The following is an 18,562-nucleotide window of genomic DNA, read 5'->3' as shown; positions in this document are numbered from 1 at the left end:
CCACACTGGAATAAAGCTCGAAAACGGGCCAGGAATGTTTTCAGTCAATGATATGAACTAAATCCTGTTAAAAGCCTCTAAACCCTGTCATTACAGCATGTAATGCCAGCCACTTATGCAGAGCACCCTGGGAAATTGTTCTGTGTGCAGTTTAATAAATGTCTTTGGTAAGAGATAAACCATTAAAAAAGGTGCAAGTGATGAATTGATTGTGTGGATTACAAACAACAAAACTTATGTTAATTTGGATGGTTTAGTAACGTGTTAATGAAACAGTTACATTTGAAATTTGAGCAGGTACTTTGCATTAAATGACAACAATTATTATGCTGCTTTTTCAAGGATAATTGACATAATCACTCCATGGCAAAAGTGTGAGAGATCTCTACTTCATCCCCCCACTCAGCTGCTAATTAATCACAAATAAATTGCCCTGAATTAAATGCTCTCAAAAATATATATGGCTTTATTGAAAGCATTGGTTTATCTTTAAATTTGTCTTAAAATTGGGGTTTACGAGGAGAATTAACCATTGATACTACTTGATTCACTATAGACGGCTACAAGCTGTCATGTTTTATGCCCAGACTTCCAGGTTTGACTGGTTTGTCTTTGTGGATATGCCCATTTCGGCTGAGGTTATTGGGAGAGCAGATTGACCATACCTCAGTCTGAACCATGTTGACCCTCCGTGAACGCAGCTCCCTCACACAGTTGTAAATGTCCACCACGCCTTCCCTCTCCGCCATGTCCAGCATGATGTCGATGACGATGAAGCAGCCTGTCCGACCAGCACCAGCACTGTACACAGACAGGCAACATAATTTTAACTACTGCTATGACTTTTTAAGTCAGACAGCCTGTAAATACAGCCTGTAATTTCCCCTAATTTACAGGTTACTTTCAGGGACCATGCTGCTTCATAAAGTGACTTGTAACCTGGTATATTCCCAATAATACACCCTGTATTGTCGGTATTCGTTGTGCACAGTTATCTAAGTTAAACTGTTTTGGTCTCTAAAACTACCATGTATGATCTCTGTAAATTTCAGGAAAAGTTACTTGTAAGGTCTGGAAAGTCTCCTTGATGTTATGGAAATCAATCTGTGAGATCAATGAAGGTCTCCCCTGTCAACATGTTACATAAACTTAACTAATATTTTTTAAGAGAAATGTTTATATTATCTTTTTATGGATACCATTTAATGCATTTTAGGTTTGTAAACATTACCTCAGCAACATAGATTTTATGATTTTGTGTACTTTAAAAATGATATCTTTTAAATCTTACGCTGGCAAAAGTATTTATCTTAAGTTCAAACAGAAAGATAGACATTGGGTGTAATTTCTCAAACTAATCAAGCATCTGAATGATAGAAAGAGTTGCAAAACTACAGATGGGAATTTGGGAACTAAGGCAGCACTAACCTAAAAACAGAAAAAGAAACCCTGAACCCTTCCTGTTATTTGTTTGGTAAAACAATTAACAGGAAGGGTTCAAAATCAGTCAGTGACCACAGTTTGGTATTACATCAATGAATGCAGGTTAAAAATCCACAATGTGGTGGAACAAAACACATTTATTCATTAGACTAAATCAACAGAGGCAAACCCCTAACCCTAATTAAAAATAAAAAAATTCTGTCTCTGAAATGTGATGTCTCCATTAAAAAAGAGATGTTAACAACTGAAAACAGTTTGTTCAGATGGGTCCCTGAATGTCAGAATACCTAAACATTACCTCTGGTGTCCCGCAGGGGTCAGTTTTAGGACCTATATTGTTTATTCTTTTCAGTAATGATATTAAAGTGTCTGACTATGTGAAATAGTCAAGGAAAACTGGTTTGACAGAAATAGACTATTACTCAGTTTGAGTAAAACAAAATATATACTTTTTGTAAATCTTAAGTTAGTTTCAGAAATCCCTGTAGAAATGAATAGTGTCAGAAAGTAAGTTTCTGGGTGTCTTTGTTGACCATAAATTGTGCTTTAAACCTTATACAGAATATCTGTGTTTCGAGATAGCTAGAAGCATTGGAATTCTGGATAAGACACGATACTTCCTAAATAAAAAAACACTGCACACTGTCCCACACACGGATACATCTATGTCTGTCTTACTGTGCTAAGGTTTGGGGAAACACATGCAAATCAAACCTACAACGGATCTCCACTTTGCCAAAAAGAGCAAAGAAACTAATCCTGTTTCTAAATTAATAAATTTCATTAATATTTGACAATTTAGTAAAAGCTAAAACAGCTGAACTGAAAGTTTTATGCAAAACAATGCCTGATAATATATAGAAGAGACTCACGAACCGAGAGGTGAATGTTTTTAGAGAGGAACTCATACTGAAATAACCATTCAGAATCAGAATCAGAATCAGAATCAGAAAAGCTTTATTGCCAAGTACGTTTTTGGACATACAAGGAATTTGTTTTGGCGTAGTCGGTGCAATACAGTACAAATTAAACAGTATAAACATATCTACAATATAATATAAATATATGTGCACAGTTTTAAGTGAGTGAGAGTAAATTCAGACATAAAACTACTCTAAAAAGTATGTGCATATCTGCAAGGGGGGGTAAAACCTTGGAATAATCTTGACTATGAACTGAAAACATGGAATACTTTTAAAGAATTCAAATATGAGTAAAAAAAAAGTACTAATTGATATGCTAAAAGGACAGAATGATCTTTGGATGTTGCCTCTCCCATATGTTGTTGCATAATGACAACACTGATGCGTGTTTAGGTTTTGTATTGTAAAGGGATTGTTAAATATAAGGGGTAAAAATTTACAGAAGCTTTTGCTTCCTTCTGCCCCTTCTCGACCTACTGTAAGAGTTTTTTTTCTGTTTATGTTATACATGTTGTTGAATGGTTACATTTCCTACACTTGTAATTTTCTTATTTTTCTTCTTTATATACTTTTATCATTCTTTGTTTTCTTTGAATGTTCGAGAATAAAAGAAAAATGAGGTAAAATGTCATTCTTGATAAAATAGTACATTTCTAAAGTCAGCATCTGTGCCTTAGAGCACATAACGAGGGAAACGTGCGCATCTGTGAAAGCATCATTGATGCAGAGTGATATATGTACAGGAGAAACATCCTGGGCTATGAATGCAAAGCTTTTTAGGGAGATCAACTGGCTCCCTGCACTCTATTTCTGTCACACACCAAAAACATCTGGCCAATTATAAAATGAAAAATGTAATTGTAAAAAATTAATGATTGTGCAGGTAAAAGTTTGTATCAGACAAGCATGCATGTCAGCCAGTTTAAAATGAAACTGTATTAAAGAAACAATTAAATATTCATGTTTCTGTGTTGGATAATTCCACTTTGGAAACCAGTTTAAGTTTTAAATCGTTATACAGAAATGTTTCTAGAGATCTGCTTCACCTTTAATGGGATATTTCAAAAAAGGCATCTTCTTATAAAACTCTCAAGTTCACTAGGACTTTATGGTAGACATTTCTACAGTGAATAGACTTTATATGAGGAATCTGCAAAAACTGGGAGGAAGGACAGAAGGAAGAAAGGAAGGAAACAAGAATGACCTGAGGAAGAAAGGTGGAACACAAAGATGTAGGGAAAGAAACAAAGAAAGAAGAAAATACATAATAAAGGAAGCAAAATGGAAAGATAAAAGGGCATAAGGAAGGAAGGAAGAAAAGAAGGAAGGAAGGAATACAGGAAGGCAGGCAGGAGGGGAGGAAGGAAGAAAAAAAGGAAGGAAGGAAGACACATGAAAGAGAAAAACAAAAGAAAGAAACAGGAAAGAAGAATGGAAGCACACAGGAAAGGATGGCAAGAAGAATACAAAAAGGAGGAGGACACAGGGAAGGGGCAGATTAAGAAATGTAGGAAACAACAAAGGGAAGATAGAAATCAACAAACAAGAACAAGGAAAGAAATAAGGGAGGATGAGGAAGGGAATAGAAAGAAATAAGGAAATGAGGAAAGGAATAGAAAGAAAGAAAGAAGAAAGACAAAAGGAATAAATAAAAGGAAAGGAAGGAAGGACAAAAATAAGGACAAAACACTGAGAAAGTAAAGTCTGGAAATACTATTATTTATTTACTATTATTTTTCCATATTCCAGTTTCATCTTTGCATACTTTTTCAGACAGGAAAATACTGAAAAAAAATTCCATACTTTTCCAGACTGTGTATGAACCCTGTATAGTCAGTTTTACCAGCATTACATCTCTGAGCTTTATCCCACAACAACAAAATACAATCTGAAAAATGTGCACAGATCTGGGTTTTCTTTTCTCTTCTGAAAATTGCATAAAACCCTGAAAAAAATCATTTGCATTTCAACGTATTGACAGGTATCACACCAGCAGAAACAAAGAGCTTTGTTTCCTCACACCACACCAACCTGCAGTGAACCACCATGGGCCCAGCATTGGTCAGAGTCTTGGTCTTGACCCTCCTGATGAACCCCAGCAGGCCTGTAGAGTGGTACGGCACGCCGTGGTCCGGCCAGCCAGTGAAGTGAAACTGTCGGATCTCCCGGATCTCATGAGCGCCTCTCTGAGGAACAGAGTCATCATGTTAAACACACAGAGCGCGGAGGAGAAAAACACAGAAAGGATGCTGGGAGGTTTGTTCAACTGATATGAGAGGTCCTTGTAGAGCAAATACAGCACTGAATTAAATACAAACACAAACTTCATGGACAAAGTAGAAGGAGAGATGAGAAAAATTTCCATTATCTATCAGCAAACAGTATCATCAAAGGGGAATGCGGCCTTTAAGCATTTCTGTGTCACACCTTTGGGATTCCAGGCTGCAACATCGACTACATGTTGCATCGAATGTACCTAAAACACACTCTCTGCAGCTTTGAAACTCTGCGTTACAATGACTCACAGCATGCTGGGACTCCTCAAAGTGTGCCTGTAATCCAAACTCCTGTTTGTTTCTAGGCAGTAACTAACTAACATTTGATGGGGGGGAGCTAATTATTGGAGAGGATTCCTATTGGAAAATATTTTATTTATTGCAGACTTTGTTGAAGGACTGGGTGCTTTACTCAATTAGTAAGTTGCTTATTTTGGTCTGTCTCAGTTTGGATCTACACAAATGCTTACTTTTAGAGGTGTAATGTGCTGAGTTTATCTGATTTAGTTTAAACTCTTGACAAGTATCATCTTCTGTGACTGTAAGCTTTTAATGGATCTCAGTAAACTGAGAACCCTTATGTCCCAAATAAAAAAAAACTGACATATATTTTAGATGAGTAAAATGTGAAAATACATTAAACTATTTGCAACAAAATGATGAAAAATTAGGTAAATTCTGTGTTTTGCAAAACTTGCACATTTCCGCATTTTAGCATTATTGGAACAACAAACGTTTTATTGGGATTTTATGTGATAGGCTAACACAAAGCTTAACATAATTGTAGAAGGAAATAAAAAAGTGTGGTGTGCATTTGAATTCAGCTCGCCCCTCAGTCAGTACTTTGTACTCCCTTTTCACTGCATCCCTTTTCACTGCAGTTACACCTGCATGTGTTGAAGAGTGCATCTCTACCAGCTTTGCCCATCCAAAGGTTGAAACTTTTGTCCATTTTCTTGCAAAACAGCTAAAGCTCAGTCAGATTGGATGGTGAGAGTCTTGCCACCGATTCTCAATTGGATTCACATCTGATTCACACAAATTCTAATTTGTGTTCATCTTAACTATTTCACTGTAAGGCTGTGTGTTTAGAATTGTTGTCCTGCTAGAAATCATTTTCCTAGTCTCAAGCTTTTCCCAGCCTCCAACAGGTTTTCTTCCAAGATTGTCCTTTATTTAGCTGTATCTGTTTTTCCATCAAATCTGACCAGCTTCCCTGTCCCTGCTTAGAAAACGCATCTGCACAACAAATGCTGCCATCATCAGGCTGTCATAACCTTGCATTTTAATGTGTGATGTGCAGTGTTAGTTTTCCACCACAACACTAACCAGAGTACCTTCTTCTGCATTTTTGCTGTGTCCCCTTTATGGCTGGTGGTAAACTTCAACAATCTCCAATAAAAGCCAGATTTGTGAAGGCCATGACAAATAGCTGACCTGTTAACAGATTCTCCCACTTGAGCTGTGAATCTCTGCAGCTCCTCCAGGGTGCCTCTTGGCTGCTAATCTGATTAATGCTCTCCTAGCCGATATGTTTAGGATGAGATTTGTGTTTAAAGCTGATGAAATTGTTTTATAAGCATACTAGAGGGGGCTGGACACAAATACACAATAAAGGTTTGGATTTATATTTGCAAAATGTTGAATTATTCATGACCTTGTGTTGCTCTATCACATAAAATCTGTGGTTGTAACAGAGTAAAATGTGGAAACATTTAAGTGCCATTAATATTTTTTTGAAATGCTGCTTTTTGAGACCACTATCAGATTAACCGGCACACCATTTTTGTGACCTCGATAAGCTGTTAACAAAAGTCAACGTTAAAGAAGCTTCGTTACTTTTTGTGCGTCCCTCAGAGCACAAAAGATTTGCAACCACTCTTCTTATATGATTTCCTCATCTGTAGCATTTAGAGATAAAAGAAAACCTAAGACGGAGGAGTTTGCAACTTTTTGGTCTATGAAAGATTAGAATTTACTCAAAAAGTGGCGAAAAAGAATGAAAAACATACCTTCTCAACAGCAAAGGTTCTGATGACGTACTCTGATAGCAGCTCGGTCTCTATCAGTGTCACCTTGATGTCTCTGTAGATCTCTGTATCGTCAGGCCAGTACTTACAGCACTTCACCTGAGGGTCAGAAAACCAACAGTTTCACAACAAATCATTGAACACTGCTGCACGCATAACCTCTTTTATGTTAACATTGCTTTAAGCCAGCGCACAACCTCACATCTGCATTCCCTGCAAGTAGCCTGGTCGTCATTTTTTTTGTCCCCCGCAATAAAGTTTGTCACATAACAATACCTCTGATTTGTGTCAGTTTCTGAACCATTTCTTTCGATTCTAAATGAGATTGCTTCAAATTAGTTTCGTCCCCTGGTCAAGGATCTGCTGTTAATGGGTATCTTATGTATAGGCGGAGGTTGCATTCACACCTTATTGCACCTTATTATTTTCATTCTCACGTCGCTAACATGACAATGACTCTAAAGGTGGATTGAACACAAAGCTGCAGCAAAACAAAGAAGACCTCAAGGGGGTCTAGCATTTTTTCCTCTTGGTATCCAGTGTGTAAAAAAAATAGAACAAAAATAGGGGGGAAAAATGAAGGAGGGGAGACATAATGACAATCCAGTAATGATATGAAATAATAAACCTTCAGCTTTTCAAAACAAATTTCCCAACAGAAATCTAAAACACCCCACTGGAAATATTACTTGTATTAGGTATCATAAGAGTGCAAAATTACCCCCCCAACCACAACCTCTTCCCTCCCTGTTCAATTAAACTGTTGTTACTGGTGGAGTAAGACTGGTAATAGAGATTTAGATCATGGACGTAAATCAGAGACTGATAATTTTTGATGAGGGATAAACGCAACGTCGGCCACAAGCAGATTTAATTTTCGTCTCTGGCATCTCTGTGCTGATTACGAATGAAATGAGATTTTGCTTTGCGGAGTGACACAGTAAGAGAGGTTGGGGGACTTTCAGGACCCTCTCTGTCTGTGACACCTCTGATGACTAATCCCCGATGACAATCACAAATCCACCGTCCGCTTCCAGCTAGATTGAATTAGCCAAAAGCCATTACCTTATTAGATCACTCTGAATCAGATGCCTGGTTGAGGGAACCAGCCTTTGGGCTAAAATATGCCAGATGTTCATTCACTCACAGGCATGTGTGACTGTGATGACACCTCCTCTAAACTCACTCGCTAATGTGGGTAAGATACAGTGCCTTGCAAAAATACTCATTTCTCACATCACAACCATAAACTTTAATGTATTTTATTGGGATTTTATGTGATGGACCAAAAGCGAATAATAGATAGTCATGGAAGGACAACAATATATTCGTATAATAGCTTAATCTCAGTCAAATTGGAGAGAAAGTGTCTGTAAATGTAATTATAAATTTTGAAACAGATTCTCAATTTGATTTGGGTCTTGACTTTGACTGGGCCATTTCAACACAGGAATATGCTTTGATCTAAACAAGTGGTGTCCAAACTTTTTGTCAAGTGGGCCTTAATCAGAAGGTTCTAAGTGCCCACTAGCCACATTTTGTTCCAATTAAAAACAGCTAAAGAAATGTACTGTGATATTCTTTTTAACCTGCTCAGCAACAAACTAAATATGCAATATTTTGATGAAATGAAAAAGTAGTCTGATTTTGTTAGAAAAGGGATTTGTGAAACATTGATGACAGGAAACATTAAAAGAGTATTAAAAGACGCCATTTAGTTTCCTAATATTGTTTTGGTTGAATATTTTTCTATTTTGCACCCAAGTCTTCTTTTGAATAAAAGTTGCTAGATGTTTGTGGTTCTATTTACAGTGCTATGAGAATAAAATGAAAAAATAAAATCATTGCAAGGGTTGCAAACAGCACCTGGGCTACACTTTGGATGGCCCTGGTCTAAACTGTTTCCTTTTACCTCTGATTGTATGTTTGGTGCTGATGTCCTGCTGGAAAGCGAACCTCTGCCCTAACCTTAAGTCTTCTGCAGCTTATAACAGGTTTTCTTCAAGGATTGTGCAGTATTTATCTTCAGGTCAACTCTGATCAACGTCCCTGTCACTGCTGAACAAAAGCTTTCCTACAACATGATGCTGCCACCACCATGCTTCATTGTGGGATGATGTGTTCAGTAATAATATAACCCATTCCTGCTTTCAATTACTCCACAACTTTATCTCTGCCAGTCTGGTGTGTTCCTTGGTCTTCGTGATGCTGTTTGTTCACTAATGTTCTCCAACAAACCTCTGAGGCCTTCACTGAACAGCTGGGTTTATACTAAGATGAAATTACATAAAAGGCAGGCTTTATTTTCTAAATATGTAGCATCTCAGGGCAATACGTTGGGCTAAACTTTATTAAGGGGTGCTGGAGTAAAGAGGGCAGGAAAAAAATGCATACTACACTTTCACAATTTTTGGAAAATATGTATAAATAGTTTTCCACTTACGCATTACTTTGTCTAACAAACAAAATCCTGATGATAATCATTGATGTTTGTAGTTGTAATGTGACAAAATGTTTTAAAATTCAAGGGTTATGAAAATTTTCACAAAGCCAAAAAAAGCATCACCTTATCACAGACGGTAACCTCCAAAATCAGATCTCTCATACATCAAAGTGCGCCAAGTGCCGCCCCTGTGTGTTTGGAAGCCTCAGGACAGAAGCAACGTGTGCCTCTCTGAGCGTGTGCCAGAGTTTCCCAGAGTGCATCAGCAACTGTGCTGAGCAGATGGCCCACTGTGATATGGCAGAGTGATTTTATAGGGCCCCACTGCGGAGCCACCATCTTTGGCTCCTGCCCGCCATTGGACAAGGATCATATAACAGACGGTTCGGGGGCCAAAGCCCCACAGAGGATGCTGTTGCAGTTAAGCAGGTGTGGAGAAGGTGTCGGCCGGGCTGGGGTTGGGCTCAGCTACTGTAGAAGGAAAGTTTAATGAGGTACCTGGAGATGTGGCCATGAATCAATATCAGCTCCAATACATTTAAGCCCCCACCAAAGATGCACCTCAGCAAAATCAAGGTGTGCATAATTTTAAGTGGTTTTTAGCTCAGAAGCATTTGAAATTCTTAAAGGAAATTCCCTGGGCAGTCTAATCATTATGCCGCACGTTAAGACCTTCATTTCCTCTTGATTATAACCAAATTAGAAAGAACAAAATGTGAGGTTAAGTGGAACAAATTAGAACAAAGGCATCGTTTTAACTAATGCCACTTGTTCTTGTTATATGTCACATTTAAGAACTAGAAAAGGTTTTCAACAAATTACACATAAATGAATCACATTCAGCCTTTCATTTCCCTTAAAAATGTGTCAGTAATTAATGCCATCTAAACAGCAAAGCACGGACATATATGGATTACTGCATCTGTATCCACATTGTCTAAAAGCTTATTGCTGTCTACGGCTGGAAATTGAGAATGAACTGTTTTCTAGATAAACAGACCTGTCTAATAGGAATGTGATAAATGAATGTGCGGTGACAGAAAAACGATTTAGTGAGCACTTTGGCTACAAAAATCTTCTATCCAAGAAACATGGTTGAGCTCCATGGAAGTGAACATATGAAGAGCCCAGATTTCACCTCATATATAAAAACCTCTCTCCTCTGGAAACACATTTTGTCCCTTGATTGCCAAGAGGCGGGGATCGTGACTTTAAGGGAAGGAAAAATCCAAAGCTAGGTTAGTGTTAAGAATGAGAACACAACACAGTTTATGTCATGGCTACAACAGATGGATTGAACAGGGAGTGAACAGCCAGACCACTGAGGTAACAGTGGAGCTGTTTGTGAGTATAATGTTTATCAGGTAAGAAAACGCTATATTTCACTGGGGTTTTGTCTTTTTTATGTGTCTTCTGTATGTACAAAATGTCAACTGATGTACACAGACATCTATAATAAATACATAAAAAACGCTCTCATAATGTTCCTCCTGCATGTTTGGCCACCATGATAGGCTGTAGTAACAGCTCCCTTTTGTGACACATTTGACTCTATCCCAGAAATTAAATCTTATAGCAGCTGAACTGTATCTCAGTTAAACCCTCCTAAGTAAAACCCGGAGTGATTATGTGGACAAAAGTAAATTAGAATTGCACAACCACTGCATGTTTGGAGAAATGTTAGTGCTGTAGTTTTTGTGTTGAATTACAGGCAGACTAGATTTGCCACAGAGTGCTTTTAAATCCCTCGGTATGGTTCTGGTTTGTTAAGTCTCATTGCACTCAGACAGCATCTCTTCTGACTTCATCCTCACTTAATAAACTTCATATAAATCTTCATTTTATAAACTTAGATTTGAGTAGGAGACCTAGCCATCCCTATTCTTCCAATTGGGTACTTTAAGTCATGTGCTGATGCCTCAGTTTGTACTTAAGATGCAACAATCACTCCCTTGCAACTTTGGCTGCATTCGTGTCTATCTTGTGCTAGGCTTTTTTTCTTTAATGCATCTTTACGTATTTCTCAATTTTGGACAAAAATTAATATAACTATTATGAGCCACAGGACTAAACACAGTTGAAAACAAACAAATGTAAATTAGGTTATATATGCCTTAAAAAACACTGTTAAGATTCTTCCAGTAGTTTGAACACCATATAACATCCTTTTTACTCAGAAACAGGAACCCTTTGTTGTCCAATGAGGACAAAATTAGGAGATGTTTCTGTTCTAGGGCTTTGTAAAAGCTGGCGGCTTCAGCACAGTCTAATCTTCTGTTATAGAGCCACTCAGATGAAACAGTAGTCAGTCGCCTGGATGCTTCTCTCGTAATGAAGGCCATCAATCAGTTTCTTTTCACTTCTCACTGATCAGATAGATGGAGAAAGAGCTGGTGGCTCACGAGTCCCACGCCTCAATAAGTCAGGAAACACTCACACATACACACACATACACAGAAACATCTGGACACAGATGTGCAAAGACATTAAAAAACATAAAAGTTGGCTCGGCTTGCCTCGGGATACAATCAGTCAGTCGACCGAGAGTGAGACAATCTTGTTTGAGATCTGTGGTTTGAGTGATTGTAATTAATACCCACCCTGCCTACTTCTACCAGGTTGGTCACCATGACTATAGCCGCCGTGTTCTCCTGCCACACCATTCTCCAGAAGTCAAAGACTGTCTCCTGCATGGGCCCTTAAAAAGAGAAGACAGACAGGAGAAGAGAAGAAGGTCAGTTTTGTTTTCTAAATGTACCTTAAAGTCTGAAGTTCGAATTCTCAGATCTGACAATAGTCCCTGGACATTTGAAAACAAGACCTTTATCTTACATTTCATAAATTATACAATAACATAACATAACATAACATAGGGAAGTTGGTGTTTGGTTCCGTTGTGTGGTAAAGAGCAGTTTTTCATCTTTTTTGGCATATGGACCGACGTAGACTTGACAAAAGATATGTGACGTAATCTCGACCAGCTCATTGCAGGTAGGCCATGATAAAATAACACTTTGAATGCTGCTCTTTTATACTCCTATATTACAGTTCTTAAAAGAGAGAAATGGGAATCAGTAAAAACTGGAATGGGTAGGTTTTTAGGATTCACAAAAGTCAGTTTTCTTTTCTGCATCCTTCAAGACGTGAAAAATGATCAAGTCAAATTCCATACATTTTCAGGCTGTGGTGTAACCCCTGAGAGATACAAAGAAGTAACAAATGACTCAATATTTATGCACATAACTGTACATACCATATATATCAATTTTAAACGACTAAATTTAAATACAGGTTCTTCTCAAAATATTAGCATATTGTGATGAAGTTCATTATTTTCCATAATGTCATGATGAAAATTTAACATTCCTATATTTTAGATTCATTGCACACTAACTGAAATATTTCAGGTCTTTTATTGTCTTAATACGGATGATTTTGGCATACAGCTCATGAAAACCCAAAATTCCTATCTCACAAAATTAGCATATCATTAAAAGGGTCTCTAAACGAGCTATGAACCTAATCATCTGAATCAACGAGTTAACTCTAAACACCTGCAAAAGATTCCCGAGGCCTTTAAAACTCCCAGCCTGGTTCATCACTCAAAACCCCAATCATGGGTAAGACTGCCGACCTGACTGCTGTCCAGAAGGTCACTATTGACACCCTCAAGCAAGAGGGTAAGACACAGAAATAAATTTCTGAACGAATAGGCTGTTCCCAGAGTGCTGTATCAAGGCACCTCAGTGGGAAGTTTGTGGGAAGGAAAAAGTGTGGCAGAAAACGCTGCACAACGAAAAGAGGTGACCGGACCCTGAGGAAGATTGTGGAGAAGGGCCGATTCCAGACCTTGGGGGACCTGCAGAAGCAGTGGACTGAGTCTGGAGTAGAAACATCCAGAGCCATTGTGCACAGGCGTGTGCAGGAAATGGGCTACAGGTGCCGCATTCCCCAGGTCAAGCCACTTTTGAACCAGAAACAGCGGCAGAAGCGCCTGACCTGGGCTACAGAGAAGCAGCACTGGACTGTTGCTCAGTGGTCCAAAGTACCTTTTTCGGATGAAAGCAAATTCTGCATGTCATTCGGAAATCAAGGTGCCAGAGTCTGGAGGAAGACTGGGGAGAAGGAAATGCCAAAATGCCAGAAGTCCAGTGTCAAGTACCCACAGTCAGTGATGGTCTGGGGTGCCGTGTCAGCTGCTGGTGTTGGTCCACTGTGTTTTATCAAGGGCAGGGTCAATGCAGCTAGCTATCAGGAGATTTTGGAGCACTTCATGCTTCCATCTGCTGAAAAGCTTTATGGAGATGAAGATTTCATTTTTCAGCACGACCTGGCACCTGCTCACAGTGCCAAAACCACTGGTAAATGGTTTACTGACCATGGTATCACTGTGCTCAATTGGCCTGCCAACTCTCCTGACCTGAACCCCATAGAGAATCTGTAGGATATTGTGAAGAGAACGTTGAGAGACTCAAGACCCAACACTCTGGATGAGCTAAAGACCGCTATCGAAGCATCCTGGGCCTCCATAAGACCTCAGCAGTGCCACAGGCTGATTGCCTCCATGCCACGCCGCATTGAAGCTGTCATTTCTGCCAAAGGATTCCCGACCAAGTATTGAGTGCATAACTGTACATGATTATTCGAAGGTTGACGTTTTTTGTATTAAAAACACTTTTCTTTTATTGGTCGGATGAAATATGCTAATTTTGTGAGATAGGAATTTTGGGTTTTCATGAGCTGTATGCTAAAATCATCCGTATTAAGACAATAAAAGACCTGAAATATTTCAGTTAGTGTGCAATGAATCTAAAATATATGAATGTTAAATTTTCATTATGACATTATGGAAAATAATGAACTTTATCACAATATGCTAATATTTTGAGAAGGACCTGTATAAGACTAAAGCCTAAGCATGTGTGTCTGTGTGTGTGTGTGTTGCAAAGCTCAAAGTAATTACCACCACATCTCATCTGTTCAGCACCGACCTTTCCCCCAAACCAGACCCAAATGTGTCTGCTGAACATCAAAATAAATGAGCAGACAGCCATTCAATGCCTCTAATATTTAAAACTTCACGGAGCAATAATTGTGGGTTGGAATTAATTATTAATCTGGTTGGTTTTAATCAAGCGCCACGTGAAAAAGAATTACTTCTGACAAATTAATTAGTGAATGCAAATCTCCACAACTGTGCGTTCTCCTGCGATGGGCCAAATTACCTGGAGACACAGCAAATTATGCAGTCACATGCTGAGCAAAGACACAGCATAACACATGCACAAAGTGTTTGTGTTGTTCTTGTCAGTTAGGGTGTGGTTTGACAACATTTAACAACAGGAAGACATTTAAACCCTGTTAAAAACCAGGTCACCAAATTTCAAAGTACTGTAATTCTTTGCTTTTGCTTAGTATTCGAGTGTAAAAAAAATGTTAAGCCACCCAGGAGACACTTGGGCAAAAAGGATACTTGTAATTATGCAATCTCATTGCTATCCTCCCAGAGACTCTAAAAAACCCCCACAACTGACCACAAAAGGTGCTGTGGAAGCTGTTTCTCAATAACTTTAGATAATATGATAATAAAGCAGTCTATGGCGTGCAATGCGAGAATGAGAATACATCCACCAATGAGACCTCGACCGTTATCAGGGTGTACTGAATGTTTCAGCTAAAATGTTTCATCATAAGTCCTTAGCTGCCAGAGTAAGCGCAGGAGTGACCACAATTTCGTCAGGCTGTATGCAGCATAGTGTAATGTGGCACTGCCCCTCTCCTGCCTGTTGCTGGACATTGCTAATCAGCTGGCTGAAAGAAGAGAACTGTACTTTTCCCTTGATTCCAAAAATGCCACGTTTGGCTGGTGGAGATATTACTGGTCCCATAACACATGAACAGTTGCGGTGCTAAATGTAAAGGAACACCATTGATGACAGGGTGATTACTACGATGGCATAAAAGGTACCCACTGGCCATCTTGGAAGACAAACAACACGCAAAATTCTTTCAAATAGTAATCCTAAATCCTATGAGTACTGTTAAGATGTGAGTGTGTAATTATGCGTAATTTATAATAAACAAACTCCCTCTCTGTGTCATTGAAAGTCAGGTTGTTCTGTTTGAGCCCAGAGTTTGGCCAGACCCAAAGTATCATAGACATCTGTTGCAGTTCTTTTTCACTTCTTTTCTTCATTTTTGACTTTTACAAACCCTCCTGAAATACACTTTATCACCCATCAGCAACTGACAGAAATGGTTCTACAAATATTTAGCTGTTTGGAGCCAAGGCATGCATCTATTTGAACAAGAATATCGAGACAGTCGGAGCAAATCGACTAACCAACATCCATGTGTATTCTCTCATTCCTTCTGTTTTGCATGTGGTGGCATGCCTTAAATTAAATGTAAGACCTCAGCCTCCTTGCCACTCTATCCGATAGCTACCCAACCTGATTGAACCACCCACTCTGCTACCTCCCACACTTGTCCCTGAGGGAGGATACACACTGTTGAAAAGTTTGAGAAATTGAGACTGAGAAGCAGGACAGCTGGTGTGTAGGACTTTAGTAACACAATAACACTTGGCATTATATGGTAAATAGACCGATGGGCGGCTTGTGCCAAGCTTCCACCCAGCCAATTTATGTTTCTATAAAGATGCAGAGATGGAGAGTTGATATGGGTATGTTGCCGGAAAGAAGTGCACTTGATGGCACTCGTGAGGAAATGAGGAGGGCTCTAGATGTGCAGGTAAACAAAGGGAACGCAAATCCTATATTTTCTTTCAAGAAGATGTTTTCATCTAAGCTACAAGAAAGTTTTTGGTAAAATATTGTCTGAAAGACACGTTCATTGGAATCAATAAGTAAATGGGTAAAGTTAGGGAGCAGAAAATCATCCTATCAGCCAATCCGAGGTAGAATGCAAGCAAACGTCTTAGATTTTATTCAAGAGGCTTCGTCAGCTATCAACAGACTATTATTTAGTCATTCATCAAATGTATTAAATGAGAAAGGCTAATATTAATTCCAGAATCCCTGAAATTATTTCTAACTGTAGTGCTTTAGACAATAAACTGTATCTGTCAGGAGTTTGAAGCAGATCTGAGTTTTACATCTATCTAGATGACTTGGTTTACTTGTCTAATCACCTCACACCTCTTTAATGTTTTTTGTGTTTTGTGCCTTAGAATAAGATTTTGATACTTGTTTACCAGTTAGATCATTGATTTAAAAAAACATTAAAAACTAAAATATGACACGAATATGGAAATTATCAATCGCTCGGCTAAAGTCGCCAATAGGGGAAAACAGCTAGATGGATGGCTGGATGGATGGATGGATGGATGGATGGCTGGGTGGACAGAAAAAACAATATTTTGCCACAAATATTGTATATACCTTTTCTTATATTTGCAAATATAAAAATCGGCTTGTGGTACTTTTTAAAGTAAAGATCTTTAAAAACGTGTGTGACCACAAACAGCTCCTGTTGATAACCACCTGCACAGAGGAAAAGCGTATGCACTCAGTCTAATTCACAGGTTACTTGAGAGAGATGAGAGCAGTGTTTGCAGGACAAAGTGTGCAGATTCTAGCTGGAGAAGTTTGGAGAAGACACTTCACAAAAGAAGAACAGCAGCAGGAGCTTCACTTCCAGCTGTCAGAGAGCTAACACTGCTGCAGCTGAAGCGTTACTTTGGGACTGCAGGCCCTGCTCCTCCTCAGAAGCTCAGAGTGTGACAGCTGCAGAAATCCCCCAGCCAGGCATGTCACAAAACTCCTGATCAACATGTGCATGTACACACTCACAGACAAAGACTGAGGCGATGTTCCTCCTCTCCCCTATTAATATTACATGCAGCAGACGTTAGCATAATGTACACTCACTTATCATTGATTTGCTCTCTGCCTCTTTCTATCGCCTTGCCACACCTCCCCGCTGGGCTTTGAGATGTTAACCTGTACATTATAAAACTTCAGCAGGCCTAGTGACATTTGCTGCTTGTGAGGGAAACGGAAGGAAAAGCAGAGATGGCCGAAGGGGAAAAACGCAATAAAATTGAACCTTTTCTGCCATTATGCATATTTTTTCTCATCACCAGGAGGATTCTGGGACTTATCAGAGCTGTTGGTATCTCTGTGTCGATGTAATTCACCGTCTCAGTCAGGGAGAAGCTTACGCCTGATCGGCACTTAAGCATAAAAATGGACAGAGGCAAAGTGGCAAACTGGGAGGGCTGTTGTGCACACTTAGGCTGGTAAGTAGGTGAGCTGCAGTCAGAGAGTTACAGGAATTTGTGTTGCTGCAGCAAAAAAAAAAAGAGAGGATGACCTACATAATGAGGAGCAGAGCTTGGTGATAAGGCTTTTATGGACTGACAGCTGTTCTACCTGCCATCGTCACCTTGACAGAGCAAAGGGACTCGTCAATAAACCCCAAACTAATGAGGGTCATCGTAGTTTATAGCGTGAGAGAACGGAGACAACGTTATCACACCTGTCTGCTGTTTTAAGCACATCCGAACCACCTTCACTAGCAATTTATGACAGGGATTTTTTAGCTTATCCAGCATTACTGGATTTTCTGAGCCACTGCTGGTCTCAGTGGAGTGGAAGTGTCACTCACTGGAGAAACTTTGCAAAGAGGAGAAAGAGGAGACTGCTTCCTTATTTTCAGCTAGTCTGCCAGCACTCAGGTGCTCCTTTTCAGGTGCTACTGTATGCAGTTTGTCTGAGCGACAGGTCTGTGTCTGGCTTTGCTATCATCTGCGGCTGCTCTTTGCCTCAGTGTCAGCAGACTGAGCCTTCCTTCCTGTCAGCCTGCCGGAGCTGATGATGAATTATAGAAAAGGGCCTGCTCTCCTGGAGAATACAGATGTTTCCATATGCTCAGTTTTTGTGTACCAACAAGCGTTCATCTCCCTTGAACTTGGTATTTTATGTCACAGACCAACACAAAGGTGACCATAATTGTGAAGTGGAAAAAAAATTCTGCATGGTTTTAAATAATAGTTTCAAATAAAAATGGGAAAAGTGACATCATTCTGTTCTTGCAACCCTGTTTTGGGAGTTCCTGCTGCTTCTTCTTGACACATAAACTGGGCAGAACTGTTTAGTTGTATGGTGTCTAAGAAATAATATGTGATTGATCAAAAATATAAAGTGGGTATGGTTACCACACTTACAGATGCTATAGTGGGGTCTATGAGGACTTTCCAGGAGTTCTACAATAGAGTTTGAGAATCAAATGCCATTCATTCATTCATTCATTTGCTAGAAGGAACTCTGTTATTTTTCTTGGAGTATGGAGTATGTGCAGGCCGCAACTATGGAGGAGGTGCAGAGATTCCATAGCTCAGGTGGAAAACAAAATTTGTTGACAGGTCAAATATAAGGGATGGACTCTAAAAATCCAAAGAAGCCACTAAAGAAAAAAAGCCAG

At 39.2% G+C, this 18,562-nt stretch overlaps 1 protein-coding gene across 8 annotated transcripts in view; it reads right to left on the bottom strand.

Annotated features, from left to right (window-relative positions):
* LOC124870310 (receptor-type tyrosine-protein phosphatase mu-like) overlaps positions 1-18,562 on the bottom strand; it is a 247,633-nt gene that overhangs the window by 20,897 nt on the left and 208,174 nt on the right. For all 8 annotated transcript variants that reach the window (XM_047368913.1, XM_047368912.1, XM_047368914.1 and 5 more), the window contains 4 exons: positions 11,716-11,813; positions 6,655-6,771; positions 4,398-4,552; positions 666-801 (listed from right to left, as the gene is read on the bottom strand). In XM_047368913.1, the coding sequence (XP_047224869.1) occupies positions 666-801; positions 4,398-4,552; positions 6,655-6,771; positions 11,716-11,813 (506 nt within the window). The remainder of the gene's footprint in view (positions 1-665; positions 802-4,397; positions 4,553-6,654; positions 6,772-11,715; positions 11,814-18,562) is intronic.

This window comes from Girardinichthys multiradiatus, chromosome 6, assembly GCF_021462225.1.
Source record: "Girardinichthys multiradiatus isolate DD_20200921_A chromosome 6, DD_fGirMul_XY1, whole genome shotgun sequence".
NCBI classification, from domain to species: domain Eukaryota; kingdom Metazoa; phylum Chordata; class Actinopteri; order Cyprinodontiformes; family Goodeidae; genus Girardinichthys; species Girardinichthys multiradiatus.
Note: the sequence above shows the minus strand (reverse complement) of the source record. Positions and strands in the feature narration are given on the sequence as shown.